We start from the raw sequence: 17,388 nt of genomic DNA on the forward strand, positions 1-17,388 counted from the left end.
TCCAGTCTGTGTGTCGTCCCCCCCCTCTTTCTGCCTGCCCTACATAGCGGGGCCATCCCAGTACAGGCTCCGCTCTGGGCTGGGAGCCAGTGGGGCCCCCCCAGCAACGAGACACGGCCAGTCTGGGACATGGGGACACACGTGTCACGAATGCGGGGCCGGGGGGGGGGGGGGTCTCAGCAGCTGTGTCCCTGTGTGTCATGAGCGTGGGGGGTCTCCGTAGCCTTGTAGCCACATGTCATGAGCGTGGGGGGTCTCAGCAGCCGCGTACCCATGTGTTCCAAGCATGGAGGTGGGGGGGGGTCTTAGCAACAATACAACCATGTGGCATGAGCGTGGAGGTCTCGGCGGCCATGCACCCACGTGTCACGAGCCACGGGGGGGGGGGGGTCTCAGCAGTTGCCTACCCACGTGTCACGAGCATGAGGGTCTCAGCAGACGTATACCCGCATGTCATGAGCATGGGGGGGGGGGGTCTCAGTAGCCGTGTACTCGCATCTCATGAGGGTGGGATGGCTCAGGAGCTGTGCACCCATGTCACGAGCGTGGGGGGTCTCAGCAGCCATGCACCCACATCCACGAGCATGGGGGAGGGGGGGTGTCTCAGCAGCCGTCTACCCAGGTCAGAAGCGCAGGGGGTCTCAGCAGCCGGGCACACACCCCCCACACCCCCACCCCCCCCCGTGTCACAAACTCGGGGCAGCTGGGCTCTCATCGGCCGCGTACGCACGTGTCATGAGCACGTGCGGCCTCAGCCCTCAGCGCCCCTGTGCCCACGTGTCCTGAACGTGCCAGGCCTCAGCAGCCACGCACCCGTGTGTCACCAGCATGGAGTTGGGGGTGTTGGGGGGGGGTTGTGTCTCAGCATCCCCCATCCACACATAGCATGAGCACGCAAGGTCTCAGCCCTCCTTCATTGTCCCTCCGCGGGCACGGGGCTCCAAAGCCGGCCACCGTTCCCGGGGAGCTGGCAGCCCGTCCCGGGGAGGCCGAGCGTCCCCGGCCGCGGTGTCCGTGTCCTCCCTTGCTCCTGCCACCCCCGGGGAGGCCCCACGGCCGGCAGTGACCTCTGTCCCCAGCCGAGGCTGGCTGCGGGTGCCCGTGGCATCACGTGGAACGGGCACAACCGGAGCCACCGGAGAGCCGAGCCGGGAAGAGCCGTAGAGACGGACGGAGGGATGGACGGACGGATGGACAGGTGGGCAGAGGGGGGGAAGGCTGGGTGCTCGGGGTGCCGCCGGGAATTTCAACCCGGACAGGCTTGCGGTGGCCGTCCCGGGTGGTGGGGGGGACACCGAGGTCCCGCTGCCGGAGAGCCTGGGTGTCCCCGGCCCACCTGAGGCTGGACGGGGGTGTCCCTGTCCCTACGTCCTGGGCCCAGGTCTCCCGGTTTCCAGTGTCCCTGTCCCAGTCATCCCTGTCCCAAGGATCCCTGTCCCAGGAGTCCCTGTTCCCGGTGTGTGTGTCCCTATCCCAGGTGTCCCAGTCCCAGGTTTCCCATTCCCATAGATCCCAATCCCAGCTTTCCCTTTCCCATAGATCCTAGTCCTAAGTGTCCCTGTCCTATATATTCCAATCCCAGGTGTTCCTGTCCCATATATCCCAGTTCCATATGTCCCTCTCCCAAGTGTCCAGTCCCAGGTGACCCAGTCCCATATGTCCCAGTCTGAGGTGACCCACTCCCAGGTTTCCCAATCCCACATGTCCCAGTCCCAGGTGACCCACAGGTCCCTATCCCAGGTGCCTCAGTCCCCGATGTCCCAGTCCCATATGTCCCAGTCTGAGGTGACCCAGTCCCATATGTCCTAGTCCCAGGTTTCCCAGTCCCACTTGTCCCTGTTTCCAGTGCCCCAGTCTGAAGTGACCCAGTCCCATATGTCCCAGTCCCACTTGTCCCTGTTCCCAGTGTCCCAGTCTGAGGTGACCCAGTCCCATATGTCCCAGTCCCAGGTTTCCCAGTCCCACTTGTCCTTGTTCCCAGTGTCCCAGTCTGAAGTGACCCAGTCCCATATGTCCCAGTCCCACTTGTCCCTGTTCCCAGTGTCCCAGTCTGAGGTGACCCAGTCCCATATGTCCTAGTCCCATATGTCCCAGTCCCACTTGTCCCTGTTTCCAGTGTCCCAGTCTGAAGTGATCCAGTCCCATATGTCCCAGTCCCACTTGTCCCTGTTCCCAGTGTCCCAGTCTGAGGTGACCCAGTCCCATATGTCCCAGTCCCAGGTTTCCCAGTCCCACTTGTTCCTGTTCCCAGTGTCCCAGTCTGAGGTGACCCAGGTGTCCCACTCCCCAGTTTCCCAGTCCCATATATCCCTGTCCCAGTATCCAGCTGAGACCGAGGGACACCCCTCCTGGGTTTGTGCCCCCCCCCCGAGCTGCCCCAGCACCGTCCTCACCCAAACCACCCCTCGGGGCCGGGTCCCATGGGGGGGGCTCAGCCCACCAGCCCCCACCCAGGGAGCAGGGACCCACGCCAGCCCACAGGGGTGGGTGCAGGTTATTTCTGGGGGGGGGGGGGAGACCACGGTAGGTACAGGTTTGGGGGGTACGGTGGGTGCATGGTGGGTGCAGGTTTGGGTGCATGCCTGGGTACGGGGCTGGGTGCAGGTTTGGGGGTGGAGGGCAGGTGTGTCCCCCCCCGCTCCCTGCCCCCTCCCCGCAGCAGCAGCAGCGTGTGGCTGGGAGCCCCCCTGGAGCAGTTGCCCACCCCGGCGCTGACCCTGGACCAGGCGACGATGCGGCGTAACGCGGAGCGCATGCTGGAGCGCTGCCGGACCCTCGGCCTCCGCCTGCGCCCCCACGTCAAAACCCACAAGACGCTGTGAGTGTGACCCCCGGAATCCCCAGCATCCCCCCAGAATCCTTCCAGCAGCCCCCCAGCAGCCCCCCGTCCTCCCCAGCAATCCCCCAGCATCCTCCCAATATCCCTCCTAGCATCCCCCAATCCTCTTCCTCAGCACCCCTCAACTCGCCCCCAGCATCCTCCCATCCCCCAACCTTACCCCCCCAGTATCCCTCCCAGCATCCCCCCATCTCCCAACCTTCCCCCCCAGTATCCCTCCCAGCATCCCCCCATCCTCCCCCCCAGCATCTCCCCACCTTCCCCATCAGCATCTCCCCCATCATCCCTCCAGCATCCTCCCAGTCTCCTTCCCAGTGTCCCCCCCACCTTCCCACCTAGCATCCTTCCACCCTCGTTCCCCAGTATCCCACCAGCATCCTCCCCAGCACCCCCATTCTTCCACTCTCCTCCCCAGTATCCCACCAGCACCCTCCCCAGCACCCCCATTCTTCCACTCCCCTCCCCAGTATCCCCCAGCATCCTCCCCAGCACCCCCATTCTTCCACTCCCCTCCCCAGTATCCCCCAGCATCCTCCCCAGCACCCCCATTCTCCCACTCTCCTCCCCAGCATCCCCCCAACATCCCCCTCCCAGCACCCCCTTACCACCCACCACCGCCCCCCACCCCAGAGAAGGCGCCGAACTGGCGACGGGCGGCACCCGCCGGGGTATCGTGGTCTCCACCTTGGCCGAAGCTCGGTTCTTCGCGGCGGGGGGCTTCGATGACATCCTCTACGCCTTCCCGCTGCCGGGGGGGCGGCTGGAGGAATGTGCCACCCTGGCCCAGCACCTCCAAGCCTTCCAGCTCCTCCTCGACAGCCCCCAGGCTTTGGCCCTCCTGCGCCAGCGCCCGCTGCCCGCCGGCAAGCGCTGGCTCGTCTGGCTCAAGCTCGACTGCGGCAATGGCAGGGGTAGGTGTTATTCCCCCCCCCCCCCAAGAAAAAAAAAAAAAAATGTAGCCCCCCTTAAATCCCACCAGCGCCCGGGTTGCTGGGACGGGGGGGTGCAGAGATGGGGCATCACACGTCCTCTCTGAGGGTGTTTTCTTCCAGCCACCCCCCCCAGCCCAGGATGCTCAATGCTCCGTGTGCCCCCCAGCCCCACCATCTCAACCAGAATGGGGCATTAAAGACACCTCCCACCCAAAAAAAAAAAGGAGTCACTCTTCACGGGTGCTCCGTCGGGGAAGGATGCTCCATGCCCCACCACCCTCAAGCCCCCAGAACCACTATCTCATGCAGGAGGGGGTTACTTAAGCCCCCCCCAAAGAAAAAAAATCACTCTTCAAGGATGCTCCATGGGGCAGAGGTGCCCCATATGCCCCCCCAGCCCCCATGATGGGGCATCTAGCCCCCCCGAACCCCATTTTCATCCACCCATCGCATGATATTTGATGAAGACGAGCTGCCCCATATACCCCCCCAACCCCAAGCCCCCAGCCTCACCAGGATGGGGCATTTAAGCCCCCCCCAAGTCATTCTTCACGGATGCTCCATGGGGCAGAAGTGCCCCATAAGCCCCCCCCCAGCCCCCAAGATGGGGTATTTAAGTCCCCCCGCCCCGAACCCCAATCCCCACCATCACACCCACCATGGGGCATCAACCCCCCAAACCCCCCCCCCGAGCCGTGCCTGGACCCTCGTCCTGGCCGGCAGCCGGCGTTCGACCCACGGACCCCGGTGCCATGTCCCTGGCCCGGGCCATCGCCGAGGAGGCACCGGAGGAGGTGACGCTGGTGGGGGTCTACGCTCACTGCGGGGACACCTACGGCTGCCGCGATGTCCCGGCCATCCAAGCCATCGCCCGGGCCACCACCGCCGCCGTGCTTGACTTCGTCACCGCGTGAGTGTCCCAAATCCAGGGGAAGGGCAGAGTTAAGGGGATATTTTTTTTATTATTATTTTTAATTTTTTTTGGCCGGGGTGGGAGGGTGTCCAAGCTGGCCACCATGGGTGTCATTCCCCTTCCCATAAAAGCCCAGCAGCTGGTCGTAAATGCAAATCACCCCCATAAAAGGGGGCCCTACAAAGCCCCCCCGGGGAGCCGGAGGAGGATGCCGGCAGCTCCGGTCTCCTTTGATGTGGCTTTGGTGGTGGGTTGTGACCTGTGTCATTGTCGTCGTCCCCCTTGTCACCCTTTTGTCCCAGCGGGGTTTTACATCCCGGAGGGAATTGCTGCCGGATGGTTCCTGCTAAAGGAGGGACGGTGGGGGCGGGGGGGGGGTGTCAGTGGGGTCCCTTGGGACCCTCATCCCCCCACCCACAGGGACGTGCTTCCCTGGGGACCCATCCCGGGGTCTCTGGTCCCACCCAAGCTGGTTGTGGCACTGTTTTGCAGTGGGGAAACTGAGGCACAGGACGAAAATGCTGCCCTCCCCCCCAGGTCCGTCCCCCCCAAAAGTCAGGGGGCTGCTCTGCCACCCACCCCTCCTGCAATGTGCCCCACGGTCTCAGAGGGCCCAGGGAGAGCAGGGGAGGGGGGGGCACCATTCCCGGCTGCCACCCTGGTGGGGGGACGACATGGCACCCCCTTGCTATGTGGCCTTTGAATGGGGGGCGGGGGGGTGCAACACATCTGGGCTGCACAGACACATCTGGGAAGATCTCAGGCACATCTTGGGGTGCCCTGAAACATCTGGGGGGGTCCCCAGCAGAGAGAAGGGTGCTCTGGCACAGTTGTGGGGGGTCCCAGGCATATCTGGGGGGTCCTCTGGCATACTTGGGGGGGTGCTCGAGCACATCTGGGAGCTCCTGTGCACATCTGTGGGTGCTCTGACACATTGGAGGGGTCCCCAGAACATCTGGGGATGTTTTAACACATCTGGGGAGATCTCCAGCTCGTATGGGTGGACCTCAGGCACATCTGGGGGTTCATGAGCACATCTGGGGGTGCCCTGGCACATGTGGGGGGCTCTGGCATACCTGGGAGGGATCCCAGGCCCATCTGGGGGGATCTCTGGCACATCTGCGGATGTCCTGGCACATCTGAGGGGGGTCCCAGGCACATCTGGGGGGTGCTATGGCAGGTCTGGAGGGGCCCAGGCATATCTGGATGGATCTCTGGCACATCTGGGTCCTCCTGGCTACATCTGGTGGCACCCTGACACATCTTGGGGTCCTCCAGCATATCTGGGGGGGCTCTGTCACTCATCTGCAGGCTCCCAGAAACATCTGTGGGCTCCCAAAACCATCGGGGCGGGGCCTCTAGCACATCTGGGGGGGTGCTGTGTCACATCTGTGCGCTCCCAGACAGGTCTGGGAATGCTTTAAAACATTTGGGGGGATCTTCAGCTCATATGGGTGGATCTCTGGCACATCTGGGGACACCGGGGCACATCTGGGGGTGGTCCCAGACACATTGGGTGGGGTGCTCTGGCATATTGGGGGGGGGGGGGGGGCATGACCTGCCTTGAGTGATTGAGGGGGCTCTCTATTGCATCTGGGGGCTCTCTGGCACATCTGGATGGCATCCAGGCACATCTGGCTGTCTCCCCAGCACATCTTGGGGTCTTCCTAGCACACTGAGGCGGGGCGGGGGGGGCTCTGCCACAACTGGATGGCTTCCTTGAACATTTGGGGGGAGTGCTTTCTGGCACATCTGGGACTCCCTGAATCATCACCACCTCCGATTCCTCTCCTGTGGCACCCACGGGTGATGGACCCACCTCCAGTCCTGCTCCCCATGGCTCCCACGGGTGATGGACCCACCTCTGGCCCCACTCCCGTGGCACCCAGGGGTGATGGACCCACCTCTGGCTTTGTTCCCCATGGTGCCTGGGGGGTGGTGTCCCCCCCTCGGCCATTTCCCGGCCTCTCAGAGGGTCCCCGTGTGCCAGCAGGCTGCGGCGGGCAGGGGTGCCGTGTCCCCAGGCCAGCATCGGCTCCACGCCGTCCTGCAGCCACCCGGTGCCGGAGATGGCCCAGCTCACCGAGCTCCATCCAGGCAACTACCTCTTCTACGGTGAGCGGGTCCGGGGGGACCCCACTCCCAGCCCCAACCCTGCTTGTGACCCCCCCAGGGTGGCATGCACCCCAACCTGAGCTGGTCCCCCTCTTCTCCCAGACCTTCAGCAGACCCTCCTGGGTTCCTGCCACCCGGAGGACGTGGCCATCCGTGTCCTCACCAGGGTCATCGGTCACTACCCCCACCGCAACCAGCTGCTGGTGGACTGCGGGTGGGCTGCCCTCAGCCTCCACGGCCGCGATCAGGCACCCGGGGGCTGCGCCGCCATCGAGGGGCACCCCCAGCTTAGGTGAGGGGCGGGGGGGGTGGCTTTTGGGGTGGGGGGACACAACGACGGAGGGGTGACGGCGTGTCCCCGCAGGCTGGTGGGGCTGACGCAGGAGCACGGGCAGGTGGAAGCCATCGACGGACGGTTGGATTTCGAGCGCTTCCCGTTGGGCAGCATCCTGGCTCTCATCCCCTTCCACGTAAGTACCGGCCCCGCCGCGCCCCGCCACGCCCCAACCACACCCCGCCACGCCCAGCTCAGCATCCCTACCCACCGCAGGCCTGCGCGACCGCCGCCATGCACCCCGTCTACTACGTCCACGCCGGGGGGAAGGTGGTGGAGCTCTGGCACCCAGTCCGCGGCTGGTAGTGGGGAGAGCGGGGAGCTGCCGGGGTGCTGCGCCCACGCCGAGACCCTGCGCCCACGCCGAGACCCTGCGCCCACGCCAAGACCCTGCACCCACGCCGAGACCCTGCACCCACGCCAGGGTGCTGCACCCACGCCGGGGTCCTGCACCCACTTGGAGACCCTGAACTCAGGCCGAGACCCTGCACCCATGCTGGGGTCCCACGGTGAAGCCATGCGCCCACGCCAGGGTCCTGCACCCACGCCGGGGTGCTGCCCCCCCACACACACACCGGGGTCAATAAAGCTGCTTCTCCCGTTTCCAGACACTTTTGCCCCCGGGGCAGGGAGGGGACAGACCGTGGGGAGGGGGCGGCGGGGGGGCGGAACACCTTCCCCCGGCTAGCCCCGGTCCCAGCGTGACCGGTCCCAGTTTGGACCAGTCCGGTCCCCGGCCGGGAGCGGGACCCGAACCGGCGTCCCCTCGGACCGGAGCGGACCCCGGCCCAGCCGAGCAGCGAGAGGGGCGGAGCTCCGTACATAGCCCCGCCCAGCCCCGGCGCTCTCAGCCAATGGCGAAGCGTCCCGCCCTGCCCGTCCCGGGGGCTCGCCGCGCCCTCCCGCGCTGCGGGACCGCGCCCAGCCCAGCCCGGCCGTAGGCGGAGCGGAGCCGAGCGGAGCCGGACCGGGCCGAGCGGAGCCGAGCGGGGCCGAGCGGAGCGGGGCGGCTCGGAGCGGGTCCCGGGGCCGGGCCCGGGTCTCCGCGATGCGGCGGGGCCGCGCGGTGCTGCCGGTGCTGCCGGTGCTGCTGCTGCTGCTCTGCCCGGTGCGGGGTCGGGAACGGGACCGGGACCGGGGGCAGGAGCGGGAGGGAGCGGGACGGGGACCGGGACCGGGATGGGGAACCGGGACGGGGCTCCCCGCTGCCGCCCCGGGACCCGCCGGGCCGGCCGATCCCCCGCGGGGTCCGCTTCACCTCACGTCTTTTTGTTGTACGGAGGTTTTTCTTTTCTCTTCTCTCTTCTCTTCTCTTTTCTCTTTTCTCTTTTCTTTTCTTTTCTTTTCTTTTCCTTTCTTTTCTTTTCTTTTCTTTTCTTTTCTTTTCTTTTCTTTTCTTTTCTTTTCTTTTCTTTTCTTTTCTTTTCTTTTCTTTTCTTTTCTTTTCTTTTTTCTTTTCTTTCCCCTTCTTTTCTCTTCTTTTCTTACTTTAGTTTGGTTTGGTTTATCTTATTTCATCTTATTTTGGTTTATTGCATTTGATCGTATTTTGGTTTATTGTATTTGATCTTATCTTGTTTTCTTTTATTTTACCTTGGTTTATTCTGATTTATTCTATTTTGCCTTATTCGATTTTGCTTTCTTTTATTTCCTTCCCCTTTCTTTCATTCTATTTTATCCTTTATCTTCTTCTACTTTATTCCCCTTGAGCTTTATTTCACTTCATATTTTTTCACTTTATTTCACTTCGTTTCCTTTAATTTCTTTGCATTTCCCTTTATTTCTTTGCATTTCATTTCAATCCTTTTTATTTCATGTCTGTTTTTATTTTCTACTTGATTATTTACTTTTATTCTTTCTATTTGATTTTTTTTTTTTTCAGTTTTATTTCTTTTAGGTTGGGGGGGGGTAATTTTCTTTTTTTTTATTCATTAATCTTTCATCCTACTCTATTCTATTTTTATCCACCCCCCCACCCCCAGCACAGCACTGTCCTGCCATCACCCCCCCACTCAAGGCCAAGCCCCCCCCCCCTTCCCCCCCTCTCCCCCCCCCGCTCCAGGACCCCAAACCAGCCCCCCCCCATGGGTTGGGGGAGGGAAGACACAACGGGGGGGTTTGGGGGGGGGGAGGGAAGCACTTGCGGTGGGGGGGAGTCCAGAACCAAGGGGAAACTGAGGCAGGACCCCCCCCCCCCCCAACCTCATGCCCGCAGGTGCCCGGGCGGGGCGGGGGGTGCGGGAGCGGGAGGACGACGGCGGCGGGGGGGTGCTGCACCCCCTGCCCCCCCGGATTCGGCGTCACCGAACCCTGCGGCCACACCGACACCCGCTGCCAGCCCTGCACCCACAGTGAGTACCCCCCCACACACACCCCCAAACCCCCCCCCTGCACCCCTCCAGTACCCCCCCAGCACCTTGTACCCCCCCAGACCGGACCTTCTCGGCGGTGAGCAGCGCGGTGGAGCCCTGCCAGCCCTGCACCCCCTGCCCGCTCCTGCCTGCCCGGCCCTGCACCCCCACCCGCGACACCCTCTGCACCCGTGAGTGGCACCCACGATGGGGGACACACACACACACGCTGGTGTCACCCCCCCACCCGGGGATTGGAAGGCGGGGGGGTGTTCTTACCGGGGGGTGGCGGCTGTGCCTCAGTTTCCCCATGTGTGGATTTGAGGTGCTGTGCATCACGGGGTGGGGGGGGGGGGAGGCATGGAAAATTGGGGTGAACTGGGGACACGCACCCCACTGCGGCACCCCAATGTATTTGGAGGGGGGGGTCCCTCCACCCCACCATCCACCCATGGGTGCCGGTTGGCCTGCAAGGGGAAACTGAGGCAGGGGTGGGGAACACACCACCACCCCAGGGCTCCCCTAAACTTTGGGGGGCGGGACACCTCCCCCCCCCCCCCCCAATCCCCATAGACGAGGACCTGGAGCGCGCAGGCGGCGAGCCGGTGACGGGGGGCCCCTCGCCCATCACCCCTGAGTTCGTGCCACCACCGCCCGAGGCCACCGGCAAGGACATCATCCCCGTCTACTGCTCCCTCCTGGCTGCCGTGGTGGTGGGACTCCTCGCCTACGTGGCCTTCAAGTGGTAGGTTTTCTTGGGGAGGGGGGGGGGGTCGCGGAGGGCACATATGGGACCCTGAAGGTCCTGGGTGACACTCGGTGGCCCACCGCGGGCAGCTGGCACACGTGCAGGCAGAAGCAGCAGCTGGCCAAGGCGCGGGCAGGGGACTTGGGGACATCACCCGAGGGGGAGAAGCTGCACAGTGACAGCGGGGTCTTCCTCGACACCCACAGCCTGCAGGAGCCCCACCAGCCTGGCAAGGGTGAGCACCCACCACCCAGCCATGGAGGGGGGGGGGGGGGGGGGCGGGGGGGGGGGGTGCACCCATCGTGAGGTGGGGTCTGGGGGGATTTGTCCCCCCAATGTCATCAGGATGGGGTTGGGGAGCACCCATGGGTGGGGGGAGGTCAGGGTGCTTCTGTCCCTGGGGTTCATCCGTACCGTGGGGAGCATCTGGATGGGGTTGGGGTGCTCTAGGGAGAACCCGCATGGGTTTGGGGTGCCCCCATGGCCTGTGGAACACCCATATGGGGTTGGGGTGCACCTACACCCCAGGGAGCATCCCTGTCTTGGGGTTCACCCAGGTGGGGTTGGGGAGCACCCAGATGGGGTTGGGGGGTCACTCATGCCCCGGGAAGCACCCGAACAAGGTTGAGGAGCACCCAAAGGGGGTCAGGGAGCACCCAGATAGGGCTGGGGAGCACCTGGATGGGGTTGAGGAGCACCCGTGTCCCGAGGACCACCCAGATGGGCTTGGGTGGCACCCAAATGGGGTTGGGGAGCACCTAAATGGGGGACGCCTTGATGGGGTCAGGAAGAACCCATGCCCTGGGTAGCACCCAAATGGGGGGTCAGGAAGCACCTGAGTGGGCTCAGGGAGCACCCATACCCCAGATAGCACCCAAATGGGGGTCGGGGGGAACCATACCCCAGATAACACCCAAATGGGGGTCAAGGAGCACCTGGGTGGGCTCGGGGAGCACCCATACCCCAGACAGCACCTGAAGAGGGTTGAGGAGCACCCATACCCCAGTAAGCGTCTCTCTCCCGGGAGTCGGCAACACCTCCGGCACAGAAATCCCACCGGGCGGAGATTTGGGGGTGCTGACGCTGACCCCCTCCCCACCTGCAGCCCCCCGTCCCGAAGGGCACCCATTCAGCACGGTACCCGCGCAGCGGCAAGAGGAACTGGAGCGGCTGCTGGAGAGCGGGGGTCCCGGGGGGGACTGGCGCAGCCTGGCCACCCGCCTGGGTTTCGGCCCCGACGCCATCGGCACCTTCGGCCGGGGCCGAGCACCCGCTCGCACCCTGCTCAGCGCCTGGGCCGGCGCCGAGGGGGCCACGTTGGAGACCCTCTGCCAGGCTCTGGTGGCCATCGGACGGCAGGATGCGGCCCGGCGCTTGGCGGGACCGGGGGACGCCACGTCAGCCGTGTGACCGACCGGGGGTCCCCGAGACCTGCCGGGACGCGGGGGACACCGGGTGGGCTCGGTGGGTGCTCTCCGGTTTTGGGGGCTTTTTTTCCTGTCAGATAGTTCTTTGGGGTGTTTTTTGAGGGGGGTTTTGTACTTTGGTTTTTTTTAGGGGTGTCAAGGGTGGGGAGTTGGTGACGGAGGGTGGAAGACTCGGGGGCGCAGCTGGTCTCCGGGTGGGTGTATTAAATGTGTCACTTGTGTGTCACCACGATGCCTCGGGTGTCCGTCTGTCCCCACGCGCGCGTGTCCCCGGGATGTGCGTCTTTGGGTGTCCCGTGTGTCCCCAGGCATCCGTGTGTCCCCAAGCATCCGTGTCCCCTCAGGTGTCCGTGTTTGTCCCTTCTCACCGTGATGTCGTCCCCCCCCCCCGCCCCAAGTGCATGTCACCCCACGGCTGTCCTCAAGCATCCGTGTGTCCCCACCAGCACATCACCAGGACGTGTGTCCTTAAGCGTCCGTTTGTCCTCGGGCGTCCGCGGGTCCCCAAACCCACGCACGTGTCCCGTGCCCGTCCCCATTAAGGACAGCAGGGGGGTGGGTGGCCCTGAGGTGGGGGGGGTGGGGGGGGGCAACACCCCCAAAGACCCCAAAGCAGGTGGCACCGGGGGACGCAGCATGACGGAAAAGAGCCATTTTAACCCCAAAATGTGCACGGGCGCCCCTGCCCCGAGCTAGGTCACCCCAAAACCCCTTCCTGCTTCCCCCCCCCCAGGGGTTCGGGGCTCATGGGGATGTTAAGGGTGACAAGGGGGGGGGTCCCCGAGCAAGAGGTGACAGACCACCGAGCCAGGCCACCATGTCCCCACCGGTGCCACTGCCAGGTCCCCCCGGCCGCCCCCCCCCCCCGGCCGTGCCAAACCTCTTTTGGGGCCGGGTCTGGTGTCGATTTTTTTGTCATTTGTCTTTTTATTAATTTTTTTTCTCTCTCTTTTTTTTTTTTTTTTTTTTTTTTTTTTACATAAAAAGTTCCGTAAAAATTGGATAAAGTAAAATGATTTAAGCAGTAAAATCAATCTTATCAACATAGCACGAGGCCTGCCAGAAATCCAGGGGCAGCCCCGCTCTGCAATATTTACATGAAAACAGATTAAACCTCGCAGAACCAAAAATAAAACCAATGAAACAACCAAAAAAAAAAAAAAACAAAAAAAAAACCAACCCCGAAACTATCCTTACAAAGTGTTCCCGTGGTATCGGCACATCTTGGGCTAAAAGCAAAAAAAAAAACAAAACCAAAAATTATCAATATATTCACATATACGTTAAAATATAATACAGAGCTCGGTGACGCACAGGGTGCGTGCGTCCGACAGCACCGCCGGGGTAGGGGAGCCAGCAAAGCCCGGCTTAGCGAAGCCCGTCTTTTCCTCCGCGTCGCCCCGGCAGCACAAACCGCCTCACGCCGTAGGGAACGAAGTTTATTTTCTTTTTTTTTTTTCCTTTTTTTTTTAAAAAAAAATAATAATAAATTCACAGGTTGGTGGTTTAAAACCGCGAATCCTGGCAGAATAGAGTATTCCGAGGTTTGGCTGCGTCTGGCATCGCTGCGGGGGTGGAGGTGGTGGAGGTGGTTACTCCAGGTCCGTGTCCTCTTTGGGTTTGTAGATGGCCCCGAATTTCTGCATGTATTTCTTGATATATTCCTTCGTCTTGTGTTTCACGTTCTCGTTGCACTCCAGATCCTCCGGATTCTTGCAATATTTCAGTTCCTTGTTCATGACGCCGTGAGTCAGCTGCGGGGGAGAGGAGGGGCCGGGAATACCCACCGTTATTCCCAATAATTCAAGTCTTGGGGATTCCCCAAGCTATTTTGCTATTATTCCCCAAATTTTCCCCAAATATTTGCTATTATTCCCCTAATATTCTCTACTATTCCCCAATCATTTGCTATTACTCCCCAAACATTCCCCAAGCCATTTTGCTATTATTGCCCAAGTATTTGCTGTTTTTCTCCAAATATTCCCTAAGCCTTTTTCCTATTATTGCTCCCCAAATATTCCCTAAGCCTTTTTCCTATTATTGCCAAATATTCCCCAAGTATTTGCTGTTATTCCCCAAACATTGGCTATCATTCCCCAAATATTGGCTATTATTCCCCAAACTTATTTTGCTATTATTCCCTAAATGTTCCCCAAATCATTGCCATTATTCCTCAAATTTTCCCCAAATATTTCTCAAGCTATTTTGCTGTTACACCCTAAATATTTTCTACTATTCCCCACACATCTGCTATTATTCCCCAAATATTTCCTATTATTCCCCAAATATTCTCCCACTATTTCCTATTATTCCCCAAGGATTCCCCACATACCTGCTACTATGCCCCAAATACTCCCCAAGCTATTTTGCTGCTATCCCCCAAATATTTTCTATTATTCCCCCCATATTTGCTATTATTCCCCAAATATTCCCCCAAATATTTTCAATTATTCCCCACATATTTGCTATCATTCCCCAAACATTCCCTAAGCCATTTTGCTATCATCCCCCCAATATCTGCAATTATTCCCCAACTATTCCCCCCCTACAAGACAAGCCAGCAGAAGGGGCAACGCAATCCCCCCAAAACTCTCCCCCCCGACGGGGACAGAGGGGACGTCACCTTGCGCGCCAGGTGTTTGAAGTCCTCGGTGGTGGTGATGCGTCCCACCTTGCAGTCGGGTTTGCGGTAGGGGTTCAGGCACTGCACGATGAACTGCGACATCTGCACCAGAGGAGATCTGGATCCGACCTTGCCCTCGCTCACGGGCCCCGCCGCCCCCAGCCCCGGGGTGATGCTGACCCGCCCCCCCCCCCCAGCCCCAACCCTCCGCGGGGCCACGTCCCCAACGGTGGGGTCCTCCACTCCAGCATCGTGTCACCTGTACGGGGACGGCGAACCCCGACATTCCCCTCCGGCATCCCCTGGGTCACGTCACCGGGGTGGGACGGTGACAAATCCCCCCCCGGGGCGCTGGGGAAACTCACTTCTTTCCTGAACACCTCCTTGCTCTTCTTGGCTAGCTCGCTCGACGTGTCCGCTTCCGCCGTCTTGGGCTTCTTGGAAGACTGGAGAGGGGGAAATAAAAGGGTATTAGATGCCGCCTGGGGCGAGCAGGGATCTCCCCCATCCCCCCTTGGGGACAGCGCTCCTGCCGCCCCACCCCTGCCCCACGGCCAGGTGGGCAGCGGGCGCTTCCCGGCCGGCTCCCGGTGAGCTTCCCGGCCCGGTGCTGGCACAATTCCCAGCCCATTCCCAGCAGGCTTCCCAGCTCGAAGCTGGCACACTCTCCAGCCCAGTCCCAGCAAGCTTCCCAGCCCGATGCCGGCATGTTCTCCAGCCCAATCCAGGCACACTTCCCAGCGTGGTCCTGGTGAGCTTCCCAGCTCAATCCTGGCAGTCTTGCTGCACTCCCCAACCCATTCCCAACACCCTTCCCAGCCCAGTCCTGGCAAGCTTCCCAGTCCGATGCCGGCATGCTCTCCAGCCCAATCCAGGCACGCTTCCCAGCCTGGTCCCGGTGAGCTTCCCAGCCCAATCCTGGCAGTCTTGGTGAGCTTCCCAGTTCCAGTGTGCTCCCCAACCCACTCCCAACACTCTTCCCAGCCCAGTCCCAGTGAGCTTCCCAGCCCGCTGCCGGCTTCCTCACCCCAATCCAGGCGCGCTTCCCAGCCTGCTCCCAGTGAGCTTCCCAGCCCAGTGCTGGCACACTCCCCACCCTGATCCTGGCACGCTTCCTAGTCCACTCCTGGTGCGCTCCCCAGCCCAATCCCAGCGTTCTTCCCAGCATGATCCTGCCACAATCTCCAGCCCGGTCCCGGCACACTCCCCAGCCCAGTCCCAGCACACTTCAGCCACGCTGCTGAGCTGGGAGCACAGCCTCCAGGGAGGCACAGGGACCAATCCTCGCTCTTGTTTTTGGAAAAAAAACCTGGAAAAAGGGCACAAGCTGGTCCTGGGGGAGTCAGGCTGGTTTGGGGGGGGAGAGCGAGTGCTGCGGCGGGGGGTATCATCTTTAGCTGGAGGCGAGGGAGAAGGAAAGCAGCTGATCATCCCCCTCCCCATTTATTTCACACACGTTAAAGCCTAATTACCGGCACAAGGATGATTTGCAGGGATGAATCCAGCACGGCCAGACACCCAGGCCAGAGAGACACTGTCCTAACCTCACTCCTGGGACTGTTTGAGAACGCTTGTTTATTCAGCCCATTAATTAAAGCCAGGCGCTTGGTGGCAGCTATCAGCCGTAGCAGAACCATTCCTGCTGGAGAGGTGTGCCCGGCACGCCGGCACACCATCAGCCCTCGTGTTGAAAGTGCTGCGAGGGCTGGGACTCCACTGGCAAGCATTTACAGAAGATTATCTTTAGCTATAGACGATCGTAGAAGGATAAAGTGAATTTGATAGGAATTTCTGGCTGGTCCCCCGAGTACTAATCCCACAAAGCACAAGCACCGGCTGATTTAATTTGCCGCCCGTGTTAATGGAGTAGAAGCTGCACCCGCTGCACCCCTTCGCCGCCAGCTTAACACCCCCCTCCCCACACATGGCCATCCCTGTGGGCTCTGCCTTCAAGCCCCATGACCTCATCAGAGTCTCCGACAGATAGCGAGAAGCAGCATCTCTTCTCCGGCACTGGTTTTTGGCAGAGATTTGGGTACCATGAGTTACCACGACTCGGATTTTAAGGACGGAGAGAGCAAAAGGGCTTGTTAAAGGCTTGCAAAGCCAGGGGAGATTTGCCGCCTTTTGCTTTTTGAAGGTGTCCTGCTATTTCTTTTCATTAAAAGAACCCAATTTTTTAAAGTATTTAACGCTGAAAAAAGCAGGAGCCATCCCGTCCCTTTCAAATCCCAAAGACGCGCCTGGCTGAGGCTGGAGGGCAGAGCTGCAAAGTCCCAAGAGCAAACCGACGTGGGGCTTAAATCAACCCTTGACGGGGAAGTTTTACTGCCGAGAGCCGTCCCGAGCGAGCGCTGGTGCGTCTCTGGGCTGGCTGCACATCAAAGCTCGCCGCTCCCTGCCCGCGGCTCGGGTACCGACATCAAAAGGCTGGTGATGGGGAGCAGATGGCTCCCTGCCGGCTCCCGGCGCGGCACCGGCACGGTGGCGTCACCAAGCCCTGCCACCTTCCATCACCAAGCCCTTCTCGACCACCATCACCCCGGCATCTCCAGCACACCCCAATATCTCTTAATTCCCCAAGCCAGCGCAAGGAAGGAGTTATTTTCTACGCAGGTCAGTTTGGTAACAATTGGATTTTAATTTAGCCCTCGAAGGATGTTATAAATTATCAGCGCTAATTAGCTGGCTTAAGTAGAGCTGGAGGATGGGTTTGGAGGAGCTTGCAGGGAAGCACTGCAAATGCCAAATAAAGAGGCGTGTAAATAAATGCATAAATAGTAAATGCAAAAATAAAGCCTGGCCTGGTTGGACTAAGCCTAGGACTGAATGCTCCTAGGATTTTGAGCTCCATTGCTTCCCACCACCACCACAGGAGCCACCTGGGCTGCGGGGGTGACCTGGAAGAGGAAAATGGCAATTTTGGGGGACCAGAGCAGGCAGGAGAAGCCAAACCCCGGCTGACCACCAAGCCTGACGGATGGGAAAGCCGAGAGCCAATGCACGGCTGCAGTCGCTGCCCCGGCAGCCAGCAGCGTCTGGCAGCTCATGCAGAATTCGGCTCCCCTTGGCCAGAGCACGAGGGGTGGGGGACAAATCAGTGACA

The 17,388-nt window shown here is 61.0% G+C and overlaps 3 protein-coding genes across 8 annotated transcripts in view; 2 read left to right on the top strand and 1 right to left on the bottom strand.

Moving 5' to 3' along the window:
- The first annotated feature begins 864 nt into the window (after nucleotides 1-864).
- LOC126037916 (D-threo-3-hydroxyaspartate dehydratase-like) lies at nucleotides 865-7,753 on the top strand. 4 transcript variants are annotated; one of them, XM_049798852.1, is made up of 9 exons: nucleotides 865-1,198; nucleotides 2,660-2,818; nucleotides 3,470-3,750; nucleotides 4,495-4,681; nucleotides 6,678-6,799; nucleotides 6,902-7,091; nucleotides 7,164-7,269; nucleotides 7,350-7,463; nucleotides 7,521-7,753. In XM_049798852.1, exons 1-8 carry the CDS (start codon nucleotides 1,179-1,181, stop codon nucleotides 7,437-7,439), a joined length of 1,155 nt encoding a protein of 384 aa, XP_049654809.1. In that variant the 5' UTR covers nucleotides 865-1,178; the 3' UTR covers nucleotides 7,440-7,463; nucleotides 7,521-7,753. The 4 variants fall into 4 exon arrangements, with proteins under 4 accessions (XP_049654809.1, XP_049654808.1, XP_049654812.1 ...); XM_049798851.1 differs by having other exon boundaries at nucleotides 7,350-7,753; XM_049798855.1 differs by having other exon boundaries at nucleotides 3,659-3,750; nucleotides 7,350-7,753.
- Nucleotides 7,754-8,110: 357 nt separating this feature from the next.
- Nucleotides 8,111-11,758, top strand: LOC126037742 (tumor necrosis factor receptor superfamily member 16-like). 2 transcript variants are annotated; one of them, XM_049798442.1, is made up of 6 exons: nucleotides 8,111-8,241; nucleotides 9,349-9,484; nucleotides 9,565-9,675; nucleotides 10,058-10,229; nucleotides 10,322-10,467; nucleotides 11,338-11,758. In XM_049798442.1, the coding sequence occupies exons 1-6, from the start codon at nucleotides 8,182-8,184 to the stop codon at nucleotides 11,640-11,642; spliced, it is 930 nt and encodes a 309-aa protein (XP_049654399.1). In that variant the 5' UTR covers nucleotides 8,111-8,181; the 3' UTR covers nucleotides 11,643-11,758. The 2 variants fall into 2 exon arrangements, with proteins under 2 accessions (XP_049654399.1, XP_049654400.1); XM_049798443.1 differs by lacking the exon at nucleotides 9,565-9,675.
- Nucleotides 11,759-12,564: 806 nt separating this feature from the next.
- The window catches only part of SETD2 (SET domain containing 2, histone lysine methyltransferase), a 69,410-nt gene continuing 64,586 nt past the window's right edge, over nucleotides 12,565-17,388 (bottom strand). For both annotated transcript variants that reach the window (XM_049799271.1, XM_049799270.1), the window contains 3 exons: nucleotides 14,648-14,728; nucleotides 14,283-14,384; nucleotides 12,565-13,413 (listed from right to left, as the gene is read on the bottom strand). In XM_049799271.1, coding sequence (XP_049655228.1) covers nucleotides 13,252-13,413; nucleotides 14,283-14,384; nucleotides 14,648-14,728 — 345 coding nt within the window. In that variant the 3' untranslated portion in view covers nucleotides 12,565-13,251. The remainder of the gene's footprint in view (nucleotides 13,414-14,282; nucleotides 14,385-14,647; nucleotides 14,729-17,388) is intronic.

The sequence above is a fragment of the Accipiter gentilis genome, chromosome 4 (genome assembly GCF_929443795.1).
Source record: "Accipiter gentilis chromosome 4, bAccGen1.1, whole genome shotgun sequence".
Lineage (NCBI taxonomy): Eukaryota > Metazoa > Chordata > Aves > Accipitriformes > Accipitridae > Astur > Astur gentilis.